Here is a 21,202-nt window from a genome sequence, read left to right on the forward strand (position 1 = left end):
CTTTTTCTGTGTCATTTCTCATTGTTACACAACTTAATATATGAGCATGTATGGTTAGTCTCTTTGCATGTGTGGATTGAATGGGCTCTTACCAACATCTGTGCAGCAAGCAATAAGCCATTTTCATTGTCATATGAAAATTCACCACATCAGAATCCATATGAGATAAGCATATTTAATCCGAATTACAGTTTTTAAAAAGGGACTTTTATGCTTTTGCTGCTTGTAGGTGGTATATTGTTGTATATTTTTGGGGTCGTGTTCGTAGCATGTGTCAAAAACTACCTAAACAGTCATTTATGTTAGGGGCTTACAAAAAACCCAAAATGTGATTTACAATGTAGTGGCTATAATGTTAATTTTATTATAATTTAGTGGCTTCTCAATTGTTCCACTTGATATGACACAGAATTCATCAGTACAGCTACCTGAATTAGCAAAGGGGATCAGCTGATGGCTGATGGTAGGCGAATGGTGAAAAGCTAGAGACACAAGAAGTAACAAATATAAAGACTAGTTCTGGTTGTTTTGCAATAACATTTTTATTGTAGAAAACATACTCATTGGCACTTTCCTTTATTGTTGCTGAAATAAAGAAAAAAAAATGTTTCTTGAAGAGGTTTAAATGTTGTATTAGCTGCAGTGGCACAAGAATATGTTCTACAGTATGTTACCATGACAGTTTTGGGGTCATTACAAAAGAACTGTGACAGTTCACCAACGTCACTGAAAAGCGTCCGTACAGAACTCATTTTCACAATTTTTGAACCATTTCATCCTGTGCAGTTTGTGCTGTAGTTTCTGCAAACATGATATGGTGCATAATGTATTCCCAAGCACAATGCAAATTCTATGTTTACAGTGATGCAATGTTAAAAAAAACAAAAACATTTGGCACTTGACATGTGCTACATATTTTTTGCATATGCATGTTAACGGATTTTAAAATTCTGATATTTATCAAATAGATGCATAGGAAATGCATTTGGCAAAGAAAGAATGATTTGGCAACAAATGCTACATAAGTGTTTCTGATGGCAGATTATACAGTGTCTTCATTATTTGTTACTAATACTAGATGATACTAACTAGCATCATCCACGTAAAGTATTGAAGTATACTAATGTGTAAAACCATTAGCATTTACCACAGTGAACCTGATAAATACTGAACACATCGACTCACACACTGCCACGACTCCTCTGTTAAAGACTTTGTGTTTTGAGGTTTTGATATGTTTTTCCTTTTCCCTGCCACGACTTTGAAATGGGTCATTTCGGAAATGTAAAGCTTCCATTTGATGGTCTAAGAATGACAAATTAATATGAATATTAATAACAATTAATTAATACTAATACAATGCTAATACTAATATTTGAACCTGTACATTGGCATCCAGGTTTAACACCTTATTTTGAAGGGTTTTCCTGTTTTCTCAGAAAGTTAACACCTGTTATTTAGCTACTGTAACGATTTCTGTTAATAACTTAATAGAAATTTCCAATTTTTATTACATCTGCATACAATGGAAATCAATCAGAAGTCACGATCTACTTTAACTACTTGACCCACAATTGCTAAATGCTAGCAAGGTAGCATTAGCAAGCTCATTATTACTATACATGTTAAGAATTACAATACTTAATATGTATAGTACCTCTTAGTTAACATTAGCCACTGGTGTATGTTAGCATGTAAACATTAGCTTGTGAGTTAATATGTTCCCAGTTAGCATCGTATGAGCTTGCTTGGTGAAATTTTCAGACTTTTTTAGTTATAAGTGTGTTAAAAAGTACCCAATCCAACATGCTAGCACCCCAGAAAGAGCATGTTAACATACGAAAGGAATATAAAAAATAAATAAATAATAATAATAATTGGCACGCTTTCAGTGGGACTAATGATTAATATATAAATATTAATATATTTCTCCTACAGACAGTCTTGCACCATTGGCATTTACCAGCCCTCCACCTCCACTACGAAGGGCTCTTTAACAGGGATCCTGCCACTGTTGACGATCACACACTCTGTGTATGGCAGGTTCCTGTCGTTGGTGTCCTGAAGCTCAATGGTGTGAACCACAGCCTGCAAAAGGAGATCCACAGAAGCAGGTTAGATACTTTATTTTAGTGACAGTGAATCACACATCAGTTTGTTTTAGGTGTCACCTTTAACATGCAGTGCAGTATTTCCACTAAACACATGACAATGGATCAAGTCGTTAAAGTCCCATTCACACAGGTCTTAAAACTAGCATTTGACCATCTGGTAACCACAGGTTGTGAGGGGGGAAAAAAAAACAAAAAAAACAAAAAAACGGACATTCCCTAATTCTTGTGTTCTTAGTTGGAATGCAAGTGATGGACTTGCAAACAATGTCTTGCTATTCTCAGGAGCTTTAATAAAACTATGGAAAGTACGACCCAAACCGGAAATAAAGTACTTTGAAAGTAAAGCCTTCAAAGAAAAATTGCACCTTTTTAAACATACTGGCTGTGGGGTTAAAACAACTGCAAATATTCTCACACTTTGTCACATTTATACTATTAATTAGCAAGTATTTGCAGCCAAAAATAGAAAACTACAGATAAATGCAGAAATCTGATAGGAATCAAAGCAATCACTAGAAGATTTTTGGTGCAGCCAATCGCCAACCTTCCTTTTATCCCAAAACTTTATGAAAGAGTAGTTGTCAAACAGCTAAAAGATCATCTGCAGAGGAATGGCTTATTTGAAGAGTTTCAGTCAGGTTTCAGAGCTCATCACAGAAACAACTTTAGTGAAGGTTACAAATGATCTTCTTATGGCCTCTGACAGTGGACCTCAGTGCTGATCATTATATTTTATTACAGTGATTACAGCATGCTGTAGGTATTACAGGTATTGCGCTGCAGTGGTTTGAATCATATCTATCTAATATACTCCAATTTGATCATAACACACACCAATTAGTTAAACTGCAGGAATGTCTTAAAGACATAAAGACCTGGATGGCCGCTAACTTCATGCTTCTTAATTTGGATAAAACTGAGGTTATTGTACTCGGCCTTAAAGATCGTAGAAATATGGTATCTAACCCTATTTTTACTTCGAAAGGCATTACCTTGGCCTCCAGTACTACCGTGAGGAACCTTGGAGTCATTTTTGACCAGGAAATGTCCTTCAATGCACATACTAAACAAACAAGTAGGACTTCTTTCTTCTATTTGCATAATATCTCTAAAATCAGAAATCCTTTACAGCACACGATTAGAAAATGTCCTTCCTTTCCTACCTTCTTCTACCCAGGACAGATTCAGTCTGATAATGATGAACAAAACCTGCCAAATTAAAACATATTTTCCGCTTCCATGTGTAGTACTTATCTTATTCTGTCCCTTGTTACATTACACTCATTATTTTCTCAGCACTTTGACTTTACTACACTCTCAGAGAAAGCCCAGTAAATTTTAGAAACCTAAGTAATAGTTTCCTGCCCTCTGCTGAGTCCCCACACCTCAGAACATTGCTAATACTGACCTTCCCTAGCCTTTGCATACCTGTGCTCATCTCTTTTGTTGCTTCCTTGTACCTCAAGATTAAAATCTTCTACTTGATTTAATGCTTTGCCAGGTTTTGCTCCTGCTGAATGCAGCCCAAGTCTGGATTATTTCCTGTACGGGTGGAGTTCCTGAATCTATACAAGAAACTAGTTCGCCTTTGGCAGACCTTTCAGAACAAATACAAAGACTAAAAGAATCAAATGTGAGCTTACTTTCTTTAATAGTTTGTACATTTAGTAACTCATTAGCTCTCAGTGAAGAGTCTTCGAGCTTCCTGAAAACCAGAGTCCTCCCATGCCAGCTGTATTCAGCTAATATTATTCAAACATCAGTACTCTTTTTAAAAATAGAAAAATAAATAAATAAATAAAAAAGGGAGAAGGAAACAGAACTTTATGAGCCCTCTGAGCAGACAGGAAAATGCCTACCCCAGCTATCCTTTTAAGTAGGAGGGTCCAGTTTTGTGAGAATGTGCAGCTGTTTCAAGGTTCAAGGTTCTTTATTTGTCACATGCATAGTTATACAAGTATAACACACAAGTTATACAAGTTTAATGTCTCTTAGGTGCAATTTGTATTAATTTGGAGTTTTGTGCATTACATGCAAATGCTTCTCTTTAGTGTGATTTTTCATCTTGCTGGTCATTCTTATTTTGATCTCCATTTATGGCTCATTCAGCTGAATTGTTTATGTTTTGACATGTTTGAATGGGACTGCTAATTACTCATAGTTCTTCGCAGGTGATGTTCGTCGACACCTTGCTTCTGCCTTTTTCCACCCATTCAATTATTATTAGGCTTTTTTTTTTGCCAATTACAAATTAAAGTCTGGACAACATTTTAGGTCCATCTAAGAGGGCACAAAGACGACCATAAAAAGAAAAGAAAAACATTTCAGCATGTAATATTGGTTGGTTGGCAATCTGACAGTTTCCCATCTCTATTTCTGTTCATATATTTTATGCTTAATTTGTTCTGGCTTTGTTTTAATTTTCTCTTGGGGTTGTTTTTAGTTCTCTGCTGTCACTGAGGTCATTTTATGCATCTCTGACGTTTTTTGAGATTCTGCTCAGAGGCCCACTTGTGTATCACACCGCTCACCCTGCAGGCTGTTAACAGATTATTTCACAGTCAGGACACATTTGCACAAATAAACCCACACCTTCTCCTCCCCTGCAACCAGATGTAAGAAAAAGATTAATGGAAAAAAATCTTAAGTTCCACCCACCATCCCATCCAGGACTTTGCCAAAAACCACATGTTTCCCATCCAGCCACGGAGCTTTGGAAGCTAGGATGAAGAACTGGGACCCATTGGTGTCTGGCCCAGCATTTGCCATGCTCACCTAGTACACAATTACACACACAACTCTTTGTTACGTCATGTCATAACTTGTCATATTTAAGTTTGAGTCAACTACCTTATTCTCCAATACATGAATTGCTAGTGAGAGTGTGCTCACCCAGCTTGCTCCAAGGTGCTTCAGTTTGAAGTTCTCATCTGCAAAAGTTGTTCCATAAATGCTGTGACCTAGATTTTAAAAAAGGAGATTCAGTTAAGCTCTGGTGGATTTTTTTTCCTAAAATGAAAAAGGTTTAAATTTAATGTGTAGGTACAACTTTGTCTTTCATTCCCACCTCCAGTCCCATCACCAGATGTGAAATCTCCTCCTTGGATCATAAAATCCTTGATGACTCTGTGGAACTTTGTCCCTTTGTACCCATAACCTTTCTGCAGAGACATGTAAAAACATAATGCTGAAACACAAAGACCACTGTGCATCAAGAGTGATACACAATTATGAAACTGCAAAACAACAAAAAAAAAAAGAATTGATCGATGTGAAAACTAGATTTTTCCACCTGTGGATACATTTGTATGTCCCAAACATCATATAGAACTTAAAATATAAACATGTTGTACAAGTAACCTTGGAAACAATGTCAACGCTAATTTCTAACTTTCTGAGGCCTTTATGGGGCCTGACTGACATGTTGTGGTTATGATGATGGCTACATTTAATCACCATCACTACCGTTAAATTTTATGTGTGTGTTTTCATCTGTTTGTCTATTCACATGCATGTTGTATTTGACATATTAATTTGTAAAGATTATGTACATTCACTGATTATTTCATTACACCTGTTGAATACTTGCTAACACACATATTTCATCTGCCAGTCTCGTGACAGCAGCTCAGTGCATTTAGGCATGGAGACTGCTGAAGTTCGAACCAGCATCAGAGCAACTGAATGAGGAAGAAAGCTGCTTTCAGTGAATGTGGCATGGTTGTTTGTGTTGTACTGGAGTATTTTGGTCTACTGGATTGTTTCTGCCAAATCATTTCCAGTGTTTAAAGAGAAAATATCTAGTGAGCATCAGTTTTGGGCAAAAATGCCTTTTAGATGCCAGATGTCAGAGGAGAATAGCCAGACATCTTCAAGCTGCTGGAAAGGCAACAGTAACTCGAATAGCTAACCAAGGTATGCAGAAGAGTATCTCTGAATTTACAGATTGCTGAACCTTGAAGCAGATGGGCTACAGCAGCAGAAGACCATGCAGGATTCAATTGTATTTTTCCAATGTTGGAAAATATTGCCTGCTTAAATAAGTCTTGGTTTCTGCTACAATATTTGGATGTACCTTGTATCAACAGTTCAGGTTGACGGTGGCAGTTTAATGGCGTGGGGGAATATTTTCTTGGCATACTTTGCCCCCCCCCCCCCCCCCCCCCCCACCAATACAAACTGAGCACTTTCTTTAACACCACAGCCACAACACAGAATATTGTTGCTGACCACAGTCTACTCATTTTCTGATGGCTGCTTCCAACAGGGTAGAAAGCTAAAATCATCTTAAACTGTTCTCTTGGGCATGAGAATGAATTCACTCAAAGGTCACCAGATGTCAGTCCACCAGACCATCTTTAGGATGTGGTAGAATGGGAAACTCAAATCAAGGATGAAACTGTCATGGCAATATGAACCAAGATCTCTGAGGAATGTTTCCAGTACCTTATTGAATCTTTGCCACAAGGGATTCAAGCTGTTCTGAAGGCAAAAGAGGTTCCAACCCAGTACTAGCAAGGTGTATCAATTGAAGTGGCTGCTGAATATCTACCATAATCACATCAGTGTGCGTGGAAATGTGTATTTGTCCAACATCATCCTACCTCTCCAGTTGCCAGTGCGACAAAGTTATTCACTGTTAGAGGGACGACCTCTCCAAACAGACCAATGACGATCCGCCCCACCTCATGACCTCCCACCGTTATGTCAAAAAATACCTGGAAAATAAAACAGCTGTCATTTAATAAAACGTCATACAACGTATTGTCATCCAATCAGCTCACTAATGGCCATCATTTCACACATGTACTGCAGCCATGTACTTTTCTAGACATGTGATGACGAACTAAGCTTCTGTGAAAACAGAAAACCAAGCAAGTCGTCATCCAGTGCCATTCCTCTTGTACACACTTTCAAGATAATGACCTTACCTAAAATAAACCCATTTCCAGAAGCCATATTCACCTGAAGAAACTGAGTTCAAGATACCATGTGAATTTAGCCGTCTCCTACATTTACTTTTTATAGTCTGAAGTTAGAAGATCATTCATGTACATCCCACTGTTGCAAATAGTAGGAGCACTTGTAAACATGACGCCAAAGGAATCATCTCCATCTGATAAGCCGGAGAGGTTCAGATAAAACTTCATGTAGCACATGGATGTCAACATTAATTTAGTCAAAAAAAACTTCCATGCTCTTATGCAAACTTAACTCTGAGTTTATACTGAGCACTCATCCTCTGTGTCTATATGTAAGCGTGCTACTTTTCCTTTGCAACCAGAGGCCGTATCAGCCGTAATAGGGAGTCAGTTTCCCTCTGCCATCTCTGTTGCATTTAAGTATCAGGTTTCTGTGGCTCCAAAAACTGACCAGAGCTCCTACTTTAGAACATCATATCACAGAAATGTGTGGTTTAATTAGAGCTATGCACCCTTTAAGCACAGTATAAAAGAGCTATAATACAACAGCTATAATGTCAAGAAAGGATCTCATGGCTGTTCAAAGAAGGTCCTTAACATCGTCTTAGAGAGTACATCAGGGTTTGAGCTCCACATATGTTAACACAGTGTTTGCAAAATGGTTCTAAAAGTTCAGCTGTGTTTTTTATGCAGCTTTTCCATCTTAATAATAATAATAATAATAATAATAATAAATCCACTCCTTGGCACACCTGGTGTATGGTGAGAATTGAAAGAGTATGTAACATCAAAGGTTACAATTGACACTAAAGAGGCTAACAAGGGTGAAAACTGAGAAGAAACCAAATAAAGAAAAGAAGTGCTGCCTGTCTGATGGTCTGTATCTGTGCAAGATGTCAACAGGCCTCAACCAAAGTATAGCTTTTTTGAGAGGTTAGCCAATACCAACATGGTGCCAGAAAAGCTAAAGACACTTAGACACCAAATGTTCCTTATGTAAGAAATCTGATGCATGTAGATGCAACTGTAAATGCAAAAAAGAGAATAATCCTGCAGTCAAAAAATAGCCAAAGGCATGCCGGGTGATATACGGGTAATTTTATTGAAAATCACTGGTGCTTTTTCTTTATACACTTTCATGCACGAGCTCCGTGTTTAAATGAATTTCAAAGTAAAAGCAGGAATGTGGCTGAATAACAGAGTGTGAGTTTAACAGATGGCTTTTGCAGATGTTGGGTGGCTCATGTCTTTTCAGGGTCTGTGCATGTTTATTACAGCCTCAGAGTAAGGAGGTCACACATTTATCTAAGAGTGTGCGCGTGTGTTCGCCTGCGGACAAACGCATTGCGCATTAAGTTAATCTCAATGGACACGTATACAGCTGTGTGTGTGTGTGTGTGTGTGTGTGTGTGTGTGTGTGTGTGTGTGTGTGTGTGTGTGTGTGTGTGTGTGTGTGTGTGTCCCACATATTCTCGAAGAATCACGGAGACAGAAGCCTTGGGCTCCTATCGTTACCGGACACGTCTCCCCTCGCACTCCGGGTGACCGTGCGCGCGTGCCCTTCCTGTAGTACAGCACTTCTGCGGGATCGCCGTGAACCCACGAGAAGATGCAGATCGAGCACGCGGAAAAGAAGCCTACGCGGTTTTGGATTAATGCAAATAAATGCGGCAAAATATGCACCCACCTTCTCTGTGACTTTCGGTCCTGTCCGTGAAACTGCGCCGGACACCGACTGCAGGACGACGGCAGAGAGGAAGAGGAGAGCGGGGAGGCTCGTCCGGAGCTCCATCTTTGATTAACGGAGACAGGCCCCTGCTGCGAGAACCGCCGAAAGGGCGAGAGGATAAAGAGGCAGTCACAGCAAGTCACAGCTGGAAGGCTGGCCGGGGAACGGCGCTCATAACCCGGCTACATCATAAGACCACTCCCCCCTGTGGGCTGAGTCTGGACCAAAGACCTGCCTACTGAGAGGGAGAGGAGAGCAGACAGAGTGAAAGGAAAAGACGAGACTGAAGAGGAAACAAGAATTGCAGAGAAAATAAATGTTAAGACTTGAGAAAGAGGTTTAATGTTGAATAAAACATTAAACCCAATTTTGATGATTATAGTTTATGATGATATAGTGTCATGAAGGAGGATAATGCAGAGTATGCATACTGGCTAATGACTTGTGATCAGAAAGTTGTTTGTCAGTGTACATGTGGTTTATAGTCAAATCCTCCACTGGGTTGTTACACAGATTTCAGAACAGCAAAAATGTTATCTTGTCAGGATTGTATTTTGCCATGTGTAATAAAAATCTGTGCTTATATTAGTGATAGACTGTATATAAAAGATGGATGAAGCATCTGTGTTTGAGTAGTGAAGTAGTGAAGGCAATGTAAACATGTATTCTTTCTGTTGACCAACGGGAGATGAGTTTTCTTCCACCGCCAGCCTTTCCCACCTGTGACTTCAGAAAACACTTTCATGATGAGTTTGTGGTGTCAGTTGCTAGTTTCAAACCTTTCTTCAATACAAAAATATGTTCAAATTGTAACTGTTGGTCCCATTTAAAGTAAACTAAACAACAAAGCGGGGTAAAATGTCTGTGAAGGTTCTCAGTTTGACCCCAAAGCGGGGTAAACATAAGTGCAAAGTTACCTTGTAAGTAATTAGTGCTAATATGTTAGGGTGCAGTATCCCTTTGATTTCTTCGTCAGATACCATAAAAGCCAACACAGTTATCCAACTAGCTATAACGTATATCTGGATGCACCATATATTGGACACAGGTGACATTGGCATGTCCATTTCTATGATAATCATGTATACAGTGCAGACACATGACATATAGCACATATTATAGTGAGCATCTTATTTCTCACTTAAGTTCACTTTGCTATGTGTGTCATTAATAACAAAAGTTTTATGGAAATTATGCAGGGCTCTTTATGTATGTTAAAGAATAGATGAATTATATATGTTTCTGTAAGATTGTCTAATATACAGAATAAAAAAAATCTAAAGACACAAGCTACTATTTTCCAATGAGAATAATAATACCTCAAAACAGGGAAAAAAGATTCTGTAGCTCAGAGGATTATATTTTTCTTGACTAATTGACAAAGAGTTGCATTTTCCAGCATGCAGTGATCTATAAGGTGCAGTGGCTCGTTTTTAACACTAAATGAAGGATAATGAAGTCCATACAGCGGAGTATTTTATCTTTAAAATACTTTACTGCATTAAAAACACCTCAGGTCTGCTTGGGCTTGGCTTCAGCTGCAGGAAATAAAGCTGAAAAAGAGAATATAAGTCCCCGCTGAATACATGTCTATAGAGATGAATTATAATAGTCAGCCTGCCGTGACCTTAACACCACAGCAGGGACACACACACACAAACACACACGGTTATCGGCCTCCTGTCAAAGCAGCCCGTCCATTCGTCTTTTCCTGCCGCCGTCCACCGAATTAATTAAGCAGAAATGTAAACGTTTTAATTGAATGTCAAAGCAGGACCTTAACAACATGCTCCTATGTAAATGAAAGTGACACCGCTTTAAACCTGTGGGTTTACATGTGGGTTTATACCAAGGTCACAGTCATGTATTTATGCATGTGTGTGTGTGTGTTGCACAGCGTAACTACAAACATTTTAATTGAATTAACACCACTTGTGTACTAATTGGCCCCATGCATTTAAACCAGTAAGACTTCAATCAACCAATAGTGGAAGCGAACCCTGTAAACATCTCCAGACTTTAATGGCCACAAGAGTGATTCGTAGCCATATTAATTACAAGTAAATTAGATGATCGTTTTTATCAACAAATCAAGATTTGATTGGTTGATCATTTTGTCTGATTTCTCTCTGTCACTGATGGGTTGTGTAAAGGCAGTTGAAATGGAACCCATAGAGCTTGAGTATTAGTCATACTCTGACTTCCTTTAAGTGAAACTAAGTCAACTGAAATAATTGTCTGATACTTGAAAACTTGTTGGATTGATGGATTGACGTTTTACTTGTAAAGCAAAACCTGAGGTCAATTTTCTTGGGAATAATTCAACAGTGGGGAAATCCTTTTGGGACAGTGTGCATCACAAGTACTTCCATACCAGCCTGGGGCACAAAAAATCCCCTCTATTAATAGTGTTTCTATTAAAACACTGTTTTGTTTTGTTTTTTAAACTACTAGGTGTTCCTGGCAGCAGTTTGGGACCTTCATTTTGCATTGTTCTGTAGTCTTTCATATTAGTACTCATAGGCAATATAGGATGATCAAACTAGACTTCACGTGTGAGGTGTGAAGCTGACTATGAAACCAAGGACACCCCATGTTTGCTGACTAATGGGAAGTAAGTCAATGTGTAGCCAATTAGCATAACCTCAATAATTCTCCTTTCTGATTCTAATAATGACCATAAATTAGAAAATTGACACATTTTCTTCACAGAGAAAGAAACCTGAGGCTACGTTTCCCATAAAAATGATACAACTGCTAAAAAGTCATGTTGGCCCCTGCTAGCCATTTTAGTGTTGGCTTCACTTTCAGAATCAAAAGCTATGTTGACCTTTAATACTGTCATTTGGTGCTATTTTTATAAATTAGGTTGTTCAATAAAATAGTTTTTATTTCAGCTGAATTCCTGCAGCTGTTTTACAGCTTGAACTAAATTAACGCAGTTTTAACCCAAATACATCAAATCTGAAATAAATATAACTATTTTATGAACCCATGTGTAACATGCATAGATCTAATTAAACACATTTTCAAAGAAACTATGTTCCCTCTCGGTGGTTTATAAACAGAAGAATCTTTATTGAGGTCATAAGTCAAGTGAATATTTGGGTTTTCTCTTAGAGTTTCTGTTACCAGAAGGATCTTCACCTGCTGTCCATTAGAAAGAAACATGTTTAAGGCAGTTCTGCGTTGAGTTCAGTTTTCAGGAGGGGCAAATGTAGAATTTATGGTACGACTGGTCTTTTTGCCTGCGTAGAGCCTAAGGGATTTCCAACCTTGCTTGCATACATAATGTGCATGCACATAACAAACAGCATGTAAGTCAACATGGGTGACACGCTGTCCGATCCAGATGGGGTTAAAAACTGTGCTGGAAGAGCAAAAGGAGTGACAACTGAGCTCACCTTCAACAGGAGGAACAGAAGCTCAAAAACTCTAAAAAAACAAACAAACAAACTAAAAGTGTTTTCATCTTCCTTGAGAAGAGACCTCTTGTGGTCATAAATGTGATTACGTGTCTACATAGAGAATTCAGGCTGATGACCTCGTTAGTAACACAGTGGATAAAATGTTGTGTAAAATCTATATGAGGATGTCCTCATGTGGCCATTTTTACCATGAAGTCTGCTCTCTGGAAGCAACTTTATATTTAAAGACAATATATATTATTGCATGTAGTTATGCCATTATAACAACATATCAGTGGTGTAAGTTATATTCACTGGTATCAGGGACTGTACCGTATACACGAGAAGACTCTTATTCACTTCATTAATTTCAAGCATCTCATTGTAAGCAATCTTTTTTTTCAAAAACACTCGTGCATGCCCCTGCTTGGCCTGTTTGTGCTGTTGGCAAACTGATATACTTAATCACACTGAGAGAAATTTTAAAAATTAGATGTTATTGTTAAGAAATAAAAATGATACACTGCTTTTATGAGGTTATAGCTGAATAAATGCAGAAAATGGGCCATTTTAGCTCATTGCTAGGTGGTTGCTAGGTAACAAGATGATGTCAGAACTTCTGATATAGATAAGAACCCTCAGGGGCCTAAGATGTACCCGTGTGCCAAGGAGAAAACAACAACTCAATAAATAAATACATGAATACATAAAATACATCAACAATCAAAAGTACAGCATGACAATCAAAGGAGGTAACTGCAGTGGACAGTTTTCATTTTTTCCATGGATGGCTACATTCATAGGATGATTCTCGTCCGAGGTCTGCTGCCACTCATTTGTATCGGTTCTATTTACACTTATCTTTTATCCTTTAATATACATTATTGCGCAGTTATTGTACGGCCATATCTGAGTTTGCATGTTTTTTAAATAATTGTAATCTAAAGTTAAACTGCGTCCATGTCGCTGTTGAAAATGAAACTCCTCTTGCATTCCTGCAATGTTCTCACATGCAGGAATACACAGCTTTGCTAAATGAACTCTTGTTTATATTGTGTTTTTTCCTTTCCTGCAGCCGTCTAAATAATTAGCTTTTGTTGTAGAAAATGATGAATTTGGGCAGTTAATTTATTGATCGTCCGGCTCCTTTCGATGTGCTTTGCTTTAGAAAGTCATTAATCAATGGATGAAAACACCTAATTCTACTCCTGCTCTGTTTTCCCCCCTTTTCTTTTCTTTCTTTATGCATTCTGTCTGGAATGGAAAATCCCCCGCGGCATTATGGAGACGAATCAAAACTATGAACTAAAAATGATGGTGATGGAGAAGAAATATAAGAAATGTACATTTAGAATAAAAAGCACCATGAATTCATCATTTATATCTGCTGGTTAGGGAACATTTGCTTCAATGTTACATTTGTAATGATAAAAACAAACACCACAGCTTCAGTTTAGCTTAAAGTGGGAGTCATGCTGATGTTAAAAAAGACCTTTATATAAAATATTATGAATTTGTTCCAGTGAATGGTGTTACAATATCATAACTGGATGAAAATAAATGCTAAAAATTCATTTTCAAAGATGAAATTAAACAGTTGACAATGACAATAACAAGTGTATAGGAATAATATTCACATTTACCATTACTTTGTGTGGGTTTTTTTAAACGTTTTTCTCATTTAACACCACAAACGACCTCAGTATAACAACCAAAACATGACAGAAGCGGTGTGTTATTTATGTGCAATCTTCTGATCTCACATTGAAATACCTCCACTATCTTATCATTGGTAATGTTTATGAACAAGTTAAAACAATATATTGTCAGTCAACAGTCTGTACACACAAGAGGGCAAAAAACTATGATGAACAAATGCACAAAGTGTAGCTTTTTGAAAATTGTACACAGCGAGCACAGTGAAGAGGAAGCCAGCATTTAAATGTAAAATGTTATGATAAATTATAAATTCTTACAATAATTCATAACAGAACATAAGAAACATGAGAAAAAAATAGTAAAGTGAACTTTCAGATCATCTCTGGCGTCTTTAAAGGTGCATTTGGGGCTTAGTTTTCCTCACACTGGGCTCTTTTTGTCCCAGACAATTATTTAGTGGCGAAGTAAGCTAGGACCAAAATAAACATATTTGGTAGAGGGCGCAATTTCCTGCTCAGTGTAGCAAAGGAAGTTTAGCTCATAGACTGAAGAACTCAGCTGATGTTGTTTTGTGGCTGCAGTTATTTACTTTTATATAGATAAGAATGAAAACTGAATGAAAAGAATTTCTCGTCTATGCAACTATGAGGTGTTGTAATTCTCCAATAGGAATTTGGAGTTTTAATTTTATATATTTGTGCATTGTTATTGTTGTATAAAATAAAAACAAATCTGAGACAAGTGCTAGCATTGTAAAATGTAGTTTATTAACATTGAACAAATTAATCTGTAAGTGTAAAACTAATATTAACTATTATAATCATGACATTTTTGGCCAGCAGTTAAACTCAAAATGTAAAATGCACCAAATATTTTTTGTTCACTAGTATAGTTGTATAGTTTTTGCCAGGAGCAGGAAGTCTAAAAAGTCACTGAAATGTAAACAATAAATCTCAGGTTGTTTTTTCCCAGCTTTATGGATTTCTTCGTTTTATTAAAACTCAGCACTAAAAATTCATCGGTATTGTTCATTTGGATGCAAAAAAAAGAAAAGCCTTAGATCTAAAAGGAAGTGTCATGCCAGCGATTTGACTCTTCAGCAGTGACTAACAGCTAATTCCTTAGAACAAGACACACAAATCACTGAAAAAGGAAGTAAAGAAGTTGGATTGGGCTGCAGTGCTGCTGGCTTCCTTCACTGTTAAAACAATATTCCTTTTTCATCAAATTGAACAACCAACCATACAAGGACATTTTGACTGATGTTGTGATTAAAATTGCCTTTTTGAGTCCACGTTAAAAAAAACCAATCTCCTAACAATAAGGACCTACCTCCTTGGAGGTGAAAAATTACATGTAAGAAGACCCTAGATTTGAACTACCAACCCTGCGCTTTTCTGCGGGCTACTGTCGACCCTGAACTTGTGCTTCAGCCAATCAGACGGGCTGTTGCTGCTCCACATTCCTCCATGCTGAAAAAGTCGCTTTAAGCCGACAAGAGTTCATTTTCAGACGCTTATGTTTGTGTTTTTGTTCGTTATCAATCCACCAGAGGTCTCGAGGATGACAAATGGGTCCTGTCAGGGCGACGCCAGTCATAACAACACACACTCATACTGACACACACACACACACATTTACATTTTCAGGCATTTAGCTGATTCTTAGCTGTTCTTATCCACAGCAGCTTACAATGACTGATGTACACACACATACTGTATGCTTTACGTGTGTAGGTGTAGGTGTGTGTGTGTGTGTGTGCGTGCATGTGCGTGTGCGTGTTTGTGAAGCAGACGGGTGGGAAAGCTTGGGGTCATGGATAACAAGTCAGACCCAAAACACAATGAGCTCGGCTGTAATCTGTCTTATCTTCACTGGTACACACGTGCGCACACACACGCACATACATACACATACACACATACATACATTACACAGACACACAGTGGATGAAAGCTGAGCGATTTGAACTGGCAGAATGACCACCTATAAGATCAGAAATAAAAATAAATATCAGAAAAACAAGATTTTAGATTGTTGAAAGTTCTTCGGTGGATGAATGAGGAGAATGAAAAATAACTGACAAGAAGCTCAAAAACTATACGAATTTAAAAAAAAAAATCTTTCCTGAGAAGAGACCTCTTGTGGTTATGGATGTGATTGCTTGTCTACATAGAGAATCCAGGTTGTAGACATAGCCTCCATTGCTGCAGTGAAACCTCATTAGTAGCAGATTTGTTAAAAGCATAAGTCTGCTGATGTCTACATACACAAAAAATCAGAAATTCGCTTTCACTACTGATGTTCATAATCTAGCTAGAACCCCATAGAGTTGAAACAGAAAGTCTGAACTTCTTCCACAAAGAGTGATGTAGTTGCTGTAGAATGGCAGTTTGCCTCCCACCAAGTGACCTGTGTAATCATGTTGCGGTCCCCCAGAGGCTGAGCATGCAACACCTTTCACCTCTGGGGTACTAGTTGGTCGCCGACACTACTTGCAAAAAAAGAATAAATCCAGTCACCAGAAAGTTATTTTTTCCTATTTGCAAAGATGTTGCTCAAAGATGTTTACTTTAGCATGACTTAGTCATTATCTGTACTGTTTTTGGAAAAAACTATAAATCTTTTGTGATTCTGTACATCAAGAACAATCTGCTGGGCAATGAGTAGGAAGTGGAATGATTCTGCTCTGTCAGCTTTGAGTGACATTAGTGAACAAACAGCATTTCTTTATTAGGGTTACGGGGTGTTATGACCTCCAGGGGTAACAAAGTATATGTACTGAACTGATATTTGAAAAACTTTCAGTTACCTCTGGTTGATGAACCAAACTGCACTGATTTAAAGAAAAACTGCTTAGTTGTACAAACTCAAATCTTTAGCACACAAAGGTGTGCTCAACTGATTTACTACAAATCACCAGCAACCTTTGATAGACACATGAGAGAGGTTTGCATGTAGCCAGTGCTGCTTTCACCATATTGGCATTTGTTCATAGTGTCAATAAAGATCATTTGAATGAAGTAAAAAGAGTCCAGTCTGAAGCAAAGCACTGTAAAGAAGACATGAAAGAAATAAAAGGGGGGAAAGGAGGGAGATAGTAAAAACTGAGTGTTTGGAGAAAAAGGAGGATGGAGAAAAGAGAAGTGAGAGAGAAAGGATACGTGTGAATTTGAGGGAGAAAGAGAGAGAGAGACTATGGAGAAAAGCGGAGAGAGAGGAGGAGAGAGGATAAGTGAATGGAAGTGGAGAGAGAGGGGGTGGGAGAGAGAGACTCGTGTAGAACACTCTCCGGTAGTTCTGGCTCCGGAGACGCGCTGGACGCAGCGGACTGTCCCGGCTCCTCTCGATGGTTCACCGCAGCCCGGAGGAGGGACAAACCTTCCACCGCTGCCCGGAAATCGGCGCCCAGGAGCCGCACACACTCTGATAACTGTAAGGCTTTGCTGCTTTGCCAACTTTCACGTTATAAAAAGAAAGGGAAAACATCAAAGGGAACTCCAAGCAAAACCTATCGGAGCCTCTCCGCGTCTCTGCCCGCCGAGCGCTGCCTCTGCTTGGACTTGATCAGCACGCGAGATCGCCGAGCTTCCAGGGACTTATCCGGATCATCTGCTCACTTATTCAGATGAAACTATTCATCACGAACTGGTTTACACTGTAAACTACTCGGAAGTGTGAACGTGAGTGCGTTAACGGCTTTTGTTGGCTTTTCTAACGCGTTTTTTTGCGCTCGGTGTGCGTAAAATCCGCGCTAAAACAAACCATCCGAGACAGGGACAGCGGAGCAGAGGAAGGAGGCAGAAGTCAGTTTATATTTGGTGTTTTATTGGTGTTCGAAGTTTATGTTCCACACTGAATGCTTTTATTTGGTTGGTGAGACTTAATTCGTCACGAGTTTTAAAAAGAACGTAGAAGAAAAAAAAACTGCAAATAGAGGCAAACAATTCAGTTATAAGATCATTTTATTTTAAATCATACAGAAGATTCTTTTATTTGTACATCGTTTACGTCTGCTTATTTCAGTGGATGTAATTGTTTCCTCTTTTTAATATTCGCCAATATTCACCACTATAAAAACTCTTTCTACTTTCTAATAATGTCTTCTTAAGATGTGTAGAATCGTACCTAATTCTTATCATTGGAATTTAGATCTGCAGATTTTCTTTTCTTTTTTTTAAAACAAAAAACACACCAGTGTGGACATCCACCTTTGAAATTCCTCTGTGAAAGAATTCAGGTTGAACCAGTGGAGTATTTAAGACTGAACAAACTCAGCATGATCACCAAAAACATCTGAAGCATGACCCTCTCACTCTTTTTTAATTATAAACACGGATATAAATTTAAATTTGGAATTTTGTATCGGATTTTATCCTTTTTAGCTTGTTTGAAGCCTAAAAACACATTAGGGTGACTGAAAGGAGAGCAGAAGCCAGACTGTGAAACATATTTATTTGAGATTTGGTTTGCAATCAAAGTTGTAGAAAAGTGAAACACCTGCTTTGTAAATTTATAGATAAAAAAAACTCAGACTACATGTAATGTTGATAAATTGTCATTTTAAACTTTATACCTAAAACATTTCAATGCAATTTGCACCATTTTACATTTACAATTTTTACAAAACGCAAGAAAAAGGAAAAAAAGTAAAGAAAAAAAAACCATTATCGATCAGCAGGCTGATGTTCAATGTGCTCACAAATTTAACACAAATGTAATTTTGGATGAATCCTCAGAAAATAAATTGTTTGAAACAAAACGCTTTCTGGTAAAAAAAAAAAAAAGAAGTGTGAATCAGATGTGATCTGTTGTAGATTTTGAAATGAGCAATGAGACTGAATTCTGCAGAAAAAAAATCAAGTAAACACATCGGTCATCAGTTGAGTTCTGGAGTGGAGCTCTCTCTTAAGTCCCTGAAAACTGATTTATGTAAAAACGCAGTAACTTAAAGCACTGATTTTATCTTTTAAAAAGTCATAAATGTCTCACTAAAGTTGTCAAATATGTTTAAAAATTAATTAAACACACAATTAAAAAAATTTGTCTGTAGTGAATCTGACACTTGTTGTATTTCTCGTGTTTGAAGTGAACAAACTGGAACCCCTGCATGTTCAGCGCTTCATGTTTTGACCTCTTGAATGTTTCTATATGTTTTTTGATCCTGATGATTGATGCCGCTCTCTCTGATGTTTCCTCCCAGCAGTCAGTGGACAGCCATGCTGAAGCCGGGCGACCCGAGCGGTTCGGCCTTCCTTAAGGTGGACCCGTCCTACCTGCAGCACTGGCAGCAGCTGTTCCCTCAGGCTCAGCTAAAAGCTCCTCTGGCTCCTCCGCCACCCCCACCTGACCGTCTCTCCATCCCTATTGACACCATGCGCCCGTCCCGCCTGCATAGCCACCTCCTAGCTTCCACGCACTGCACTTCTTCCTCTTCTTCTTCCTCCTCCTCTTCAGCAGCTTCTTCTTCAGCAGCAGCAGCAGCCGCAGCAGCAGCGGCAGCGGCAGCCCTCACTCCGTCCACCTCCATCTCCATTTCCACCAGCGCAGGGCTCTCCCAGCTGCCTGTGCCCCAGCAGATCGCACTTTTTGGGCAGGCATTGGCCCCAGTGTGTGCTGGACCTGGAGGTCCTGGAGGAGGAGGAGGAGGACCAGGAGGAGGCGGAGGAGGAGATCTAGTGGTGGTGGTCCCTCCAGAGAACCCGCAGGGGCTCAACCCAGCAGCTGGGCTCCTCCATCAGGCCAAAGAGCAGAGCTGCGGAGGGGTGGGGGTTGGAGTGGTGTCGTCCAGCGTGAAGAGCAGCAGCAGCGGAGGCAGCGAGGAGGGCGGCAAAGGGACCGTGACGAGGTTCAAGCTGACGGCAGAGGAGCTGGACTACTATCTGTACGGACAGCAGAGGATGGAGATCATCCCGCTGAGCAACCACACGGGAGAGCTCAACAACCGTACGTACACACACACTGACACACACGCTTTATTTAGAGAAGCAGTCCTGTAATCTTCAGTTCTAACAATCCTTCTATGGCGCTCGACCATGACCTTTGACCTTTTGGTGTACTCAGTGTTTAACTATCAAGTACTTATAATCACACTGTAGTGTTTCTGTCGGGCTTAAAATCATCTGCTCAGCGTTTCAGGTGTTTTTTAATCCTATTATTACAACTAAAATAACAAATTTTTAATAAAATGTTTAACCACTGAGTGTTGCTAATTATAATTTTTTATTTTAAAAAATTGCTTATTTCTATAATTTCCCATGAATATTTATGTATTATTACTGCAAAAAAATTTTTTTATTAGTTTTTGAAAAGTTATAACTAATCTTTTAAAATATATATTTTATAATTTTAAAGATAAATTAACACATAACGTCTGCTCTTTTGGACCACAATAATTTTCTCTTTTGTTTTGCGGCATTTCTTTCAAAATACACACATATGTGGCATGCTGCCAGCATCGGTTTCCACCTAAACAAATTACAATAATTTATACAGACAATTCCCAATAAAAGGATGTATTTAAATCTCCTCCATCACTCGACATGTGATTCACTCCTTAAACTGCACATAATTTCAGATTTATTTGGTCATTAAAGTGCAGTAAACTTGTAACTTAAGTTTACGAGCAAATCTAACATGATTTAACTAATGTAAGACTTAATTTCATTCACTGCAGTTTTAAAGCGTGTCATGCAGCACTTGTGTGAGACGTTACAGTTGGTTTGACAGCTGCGGTGCTGGACAGTAGGAGCTGGAAGGAGAGGATAGTGGTTGGCTTGGAGGGTCAGAGGTCAAAGGTCAGCAGCCTGGCCTGGGATCACGCTCTCAGACAGCAGCAGTCCTGCAGCTCACAGTTAATATTAACCAGAGTCCATTTGGATCTTATGTTAAAAAACAAACGCCTCTTTTCTCTGCACCTGTCGGCCTTCACGCACCATTTAAGGGTGTTTATTAGAGTGCGCTGTCATTTCACTCCGGTCAAAGCTGCGGATTATTTCCCGAAAAGTAATAAAATTTTATATTAAAAAATAGAAACATTTAGAGATTTTTTTTCTTAGTTTTATTTAGTTTTAATGTTTTTTCACTTTTACTTTTTTTGTGTTCTTCGAAAAAAGACAATCTTCATCTTAAAAACGGATATTTTTCACTCTAAAGCCGACTAAACTCCAGCTTCGATATCGGCTGTGAATCCTCGCACACGTTTACACAGATATCGACGAGGCGCTGTCATGCGTAAAAGACGCACGAACACGCCGGTTAAAATCTCGCCAGTCTGGCCTAGAGGTGCGTTTCTTCAGTGCTGTCGGGACGTCCCGTTAAAAGAAACACACACACACACGCATACTTCACGGTGGAGGCTCAGCGCTGAAA

General features: G+C 38.7%; 2 protein-coding genes across 3 annotated transcripts in view; one reads left to right on the forward strand and one right to left on the reverse strand.

The window, feature by feature from the left end:
* Positions 1-523: 523 nt before the first annotated feature.
* On the reverse strand, positions 524-9,973 carry ppic (peptidylprolyl isomerase C). The gene is made up of 6 exons (XM_026188404.1): positions 8,724-9,973; positions 6,719-6,832; positions 5,182-5,275; positions 5,007-5,074; positions 4,773-4,889; positions 524-2,088 (listed from the first exon to the last, which is right to left on the reverse strand). The coding sequence occupies exons 1-6, from the start codon at positions 8,826-8,828 to the stop codon at positions 1,960-1,962; spliced, it is 627 nt and encodes a 208-aa protein (XP_026044189.1). The 5' UTR covers positions 8,829-9,973; the 3' UTR covers positions 524-1,959.
* A 7,172-nt stretch (positions 9,974-17,145) lies between these two features.
* The window catches only part of prdm6 (PR domain containing 6), a 124,992-nt gene continuing 120,935 nt past the window's right edge, over positions 17,146-21,202 (forward strand). For both annotated transcript variants that reach the window (XM_026186579.1, XM_026186580.1), the window contains exons 1-2: positions 17,146-17,514; positions 19,038-19,777. In XM_026186579.1, the coding sequence (XP_026042364.1) occupies positions 19,051-19,777 (727 nt within the window). In that variant the 5' untranslated portion in view covers positions 17,146-17,514; positions 19,038-19,050. The remainder of the gene's footprint in view (positions 17,515-19,037; positions 19,778-21,202) is intronic.

The sequence above is a fragment of the Astatotilapia calliptera genome, chromosome 12 (genome assembly GCF_900246225.1).
Source record: "Astatotilapia calliptera chromosome 12, fAstCal1.2, whole genome shotgun sequence".
Classification (NCBI taxonomy): Eukaryota; Metazoa; Chordata; class Actinopteri; order Cichliformes; family Cichlidae; genus Astatotilapia; species Astatotilapia calliptera.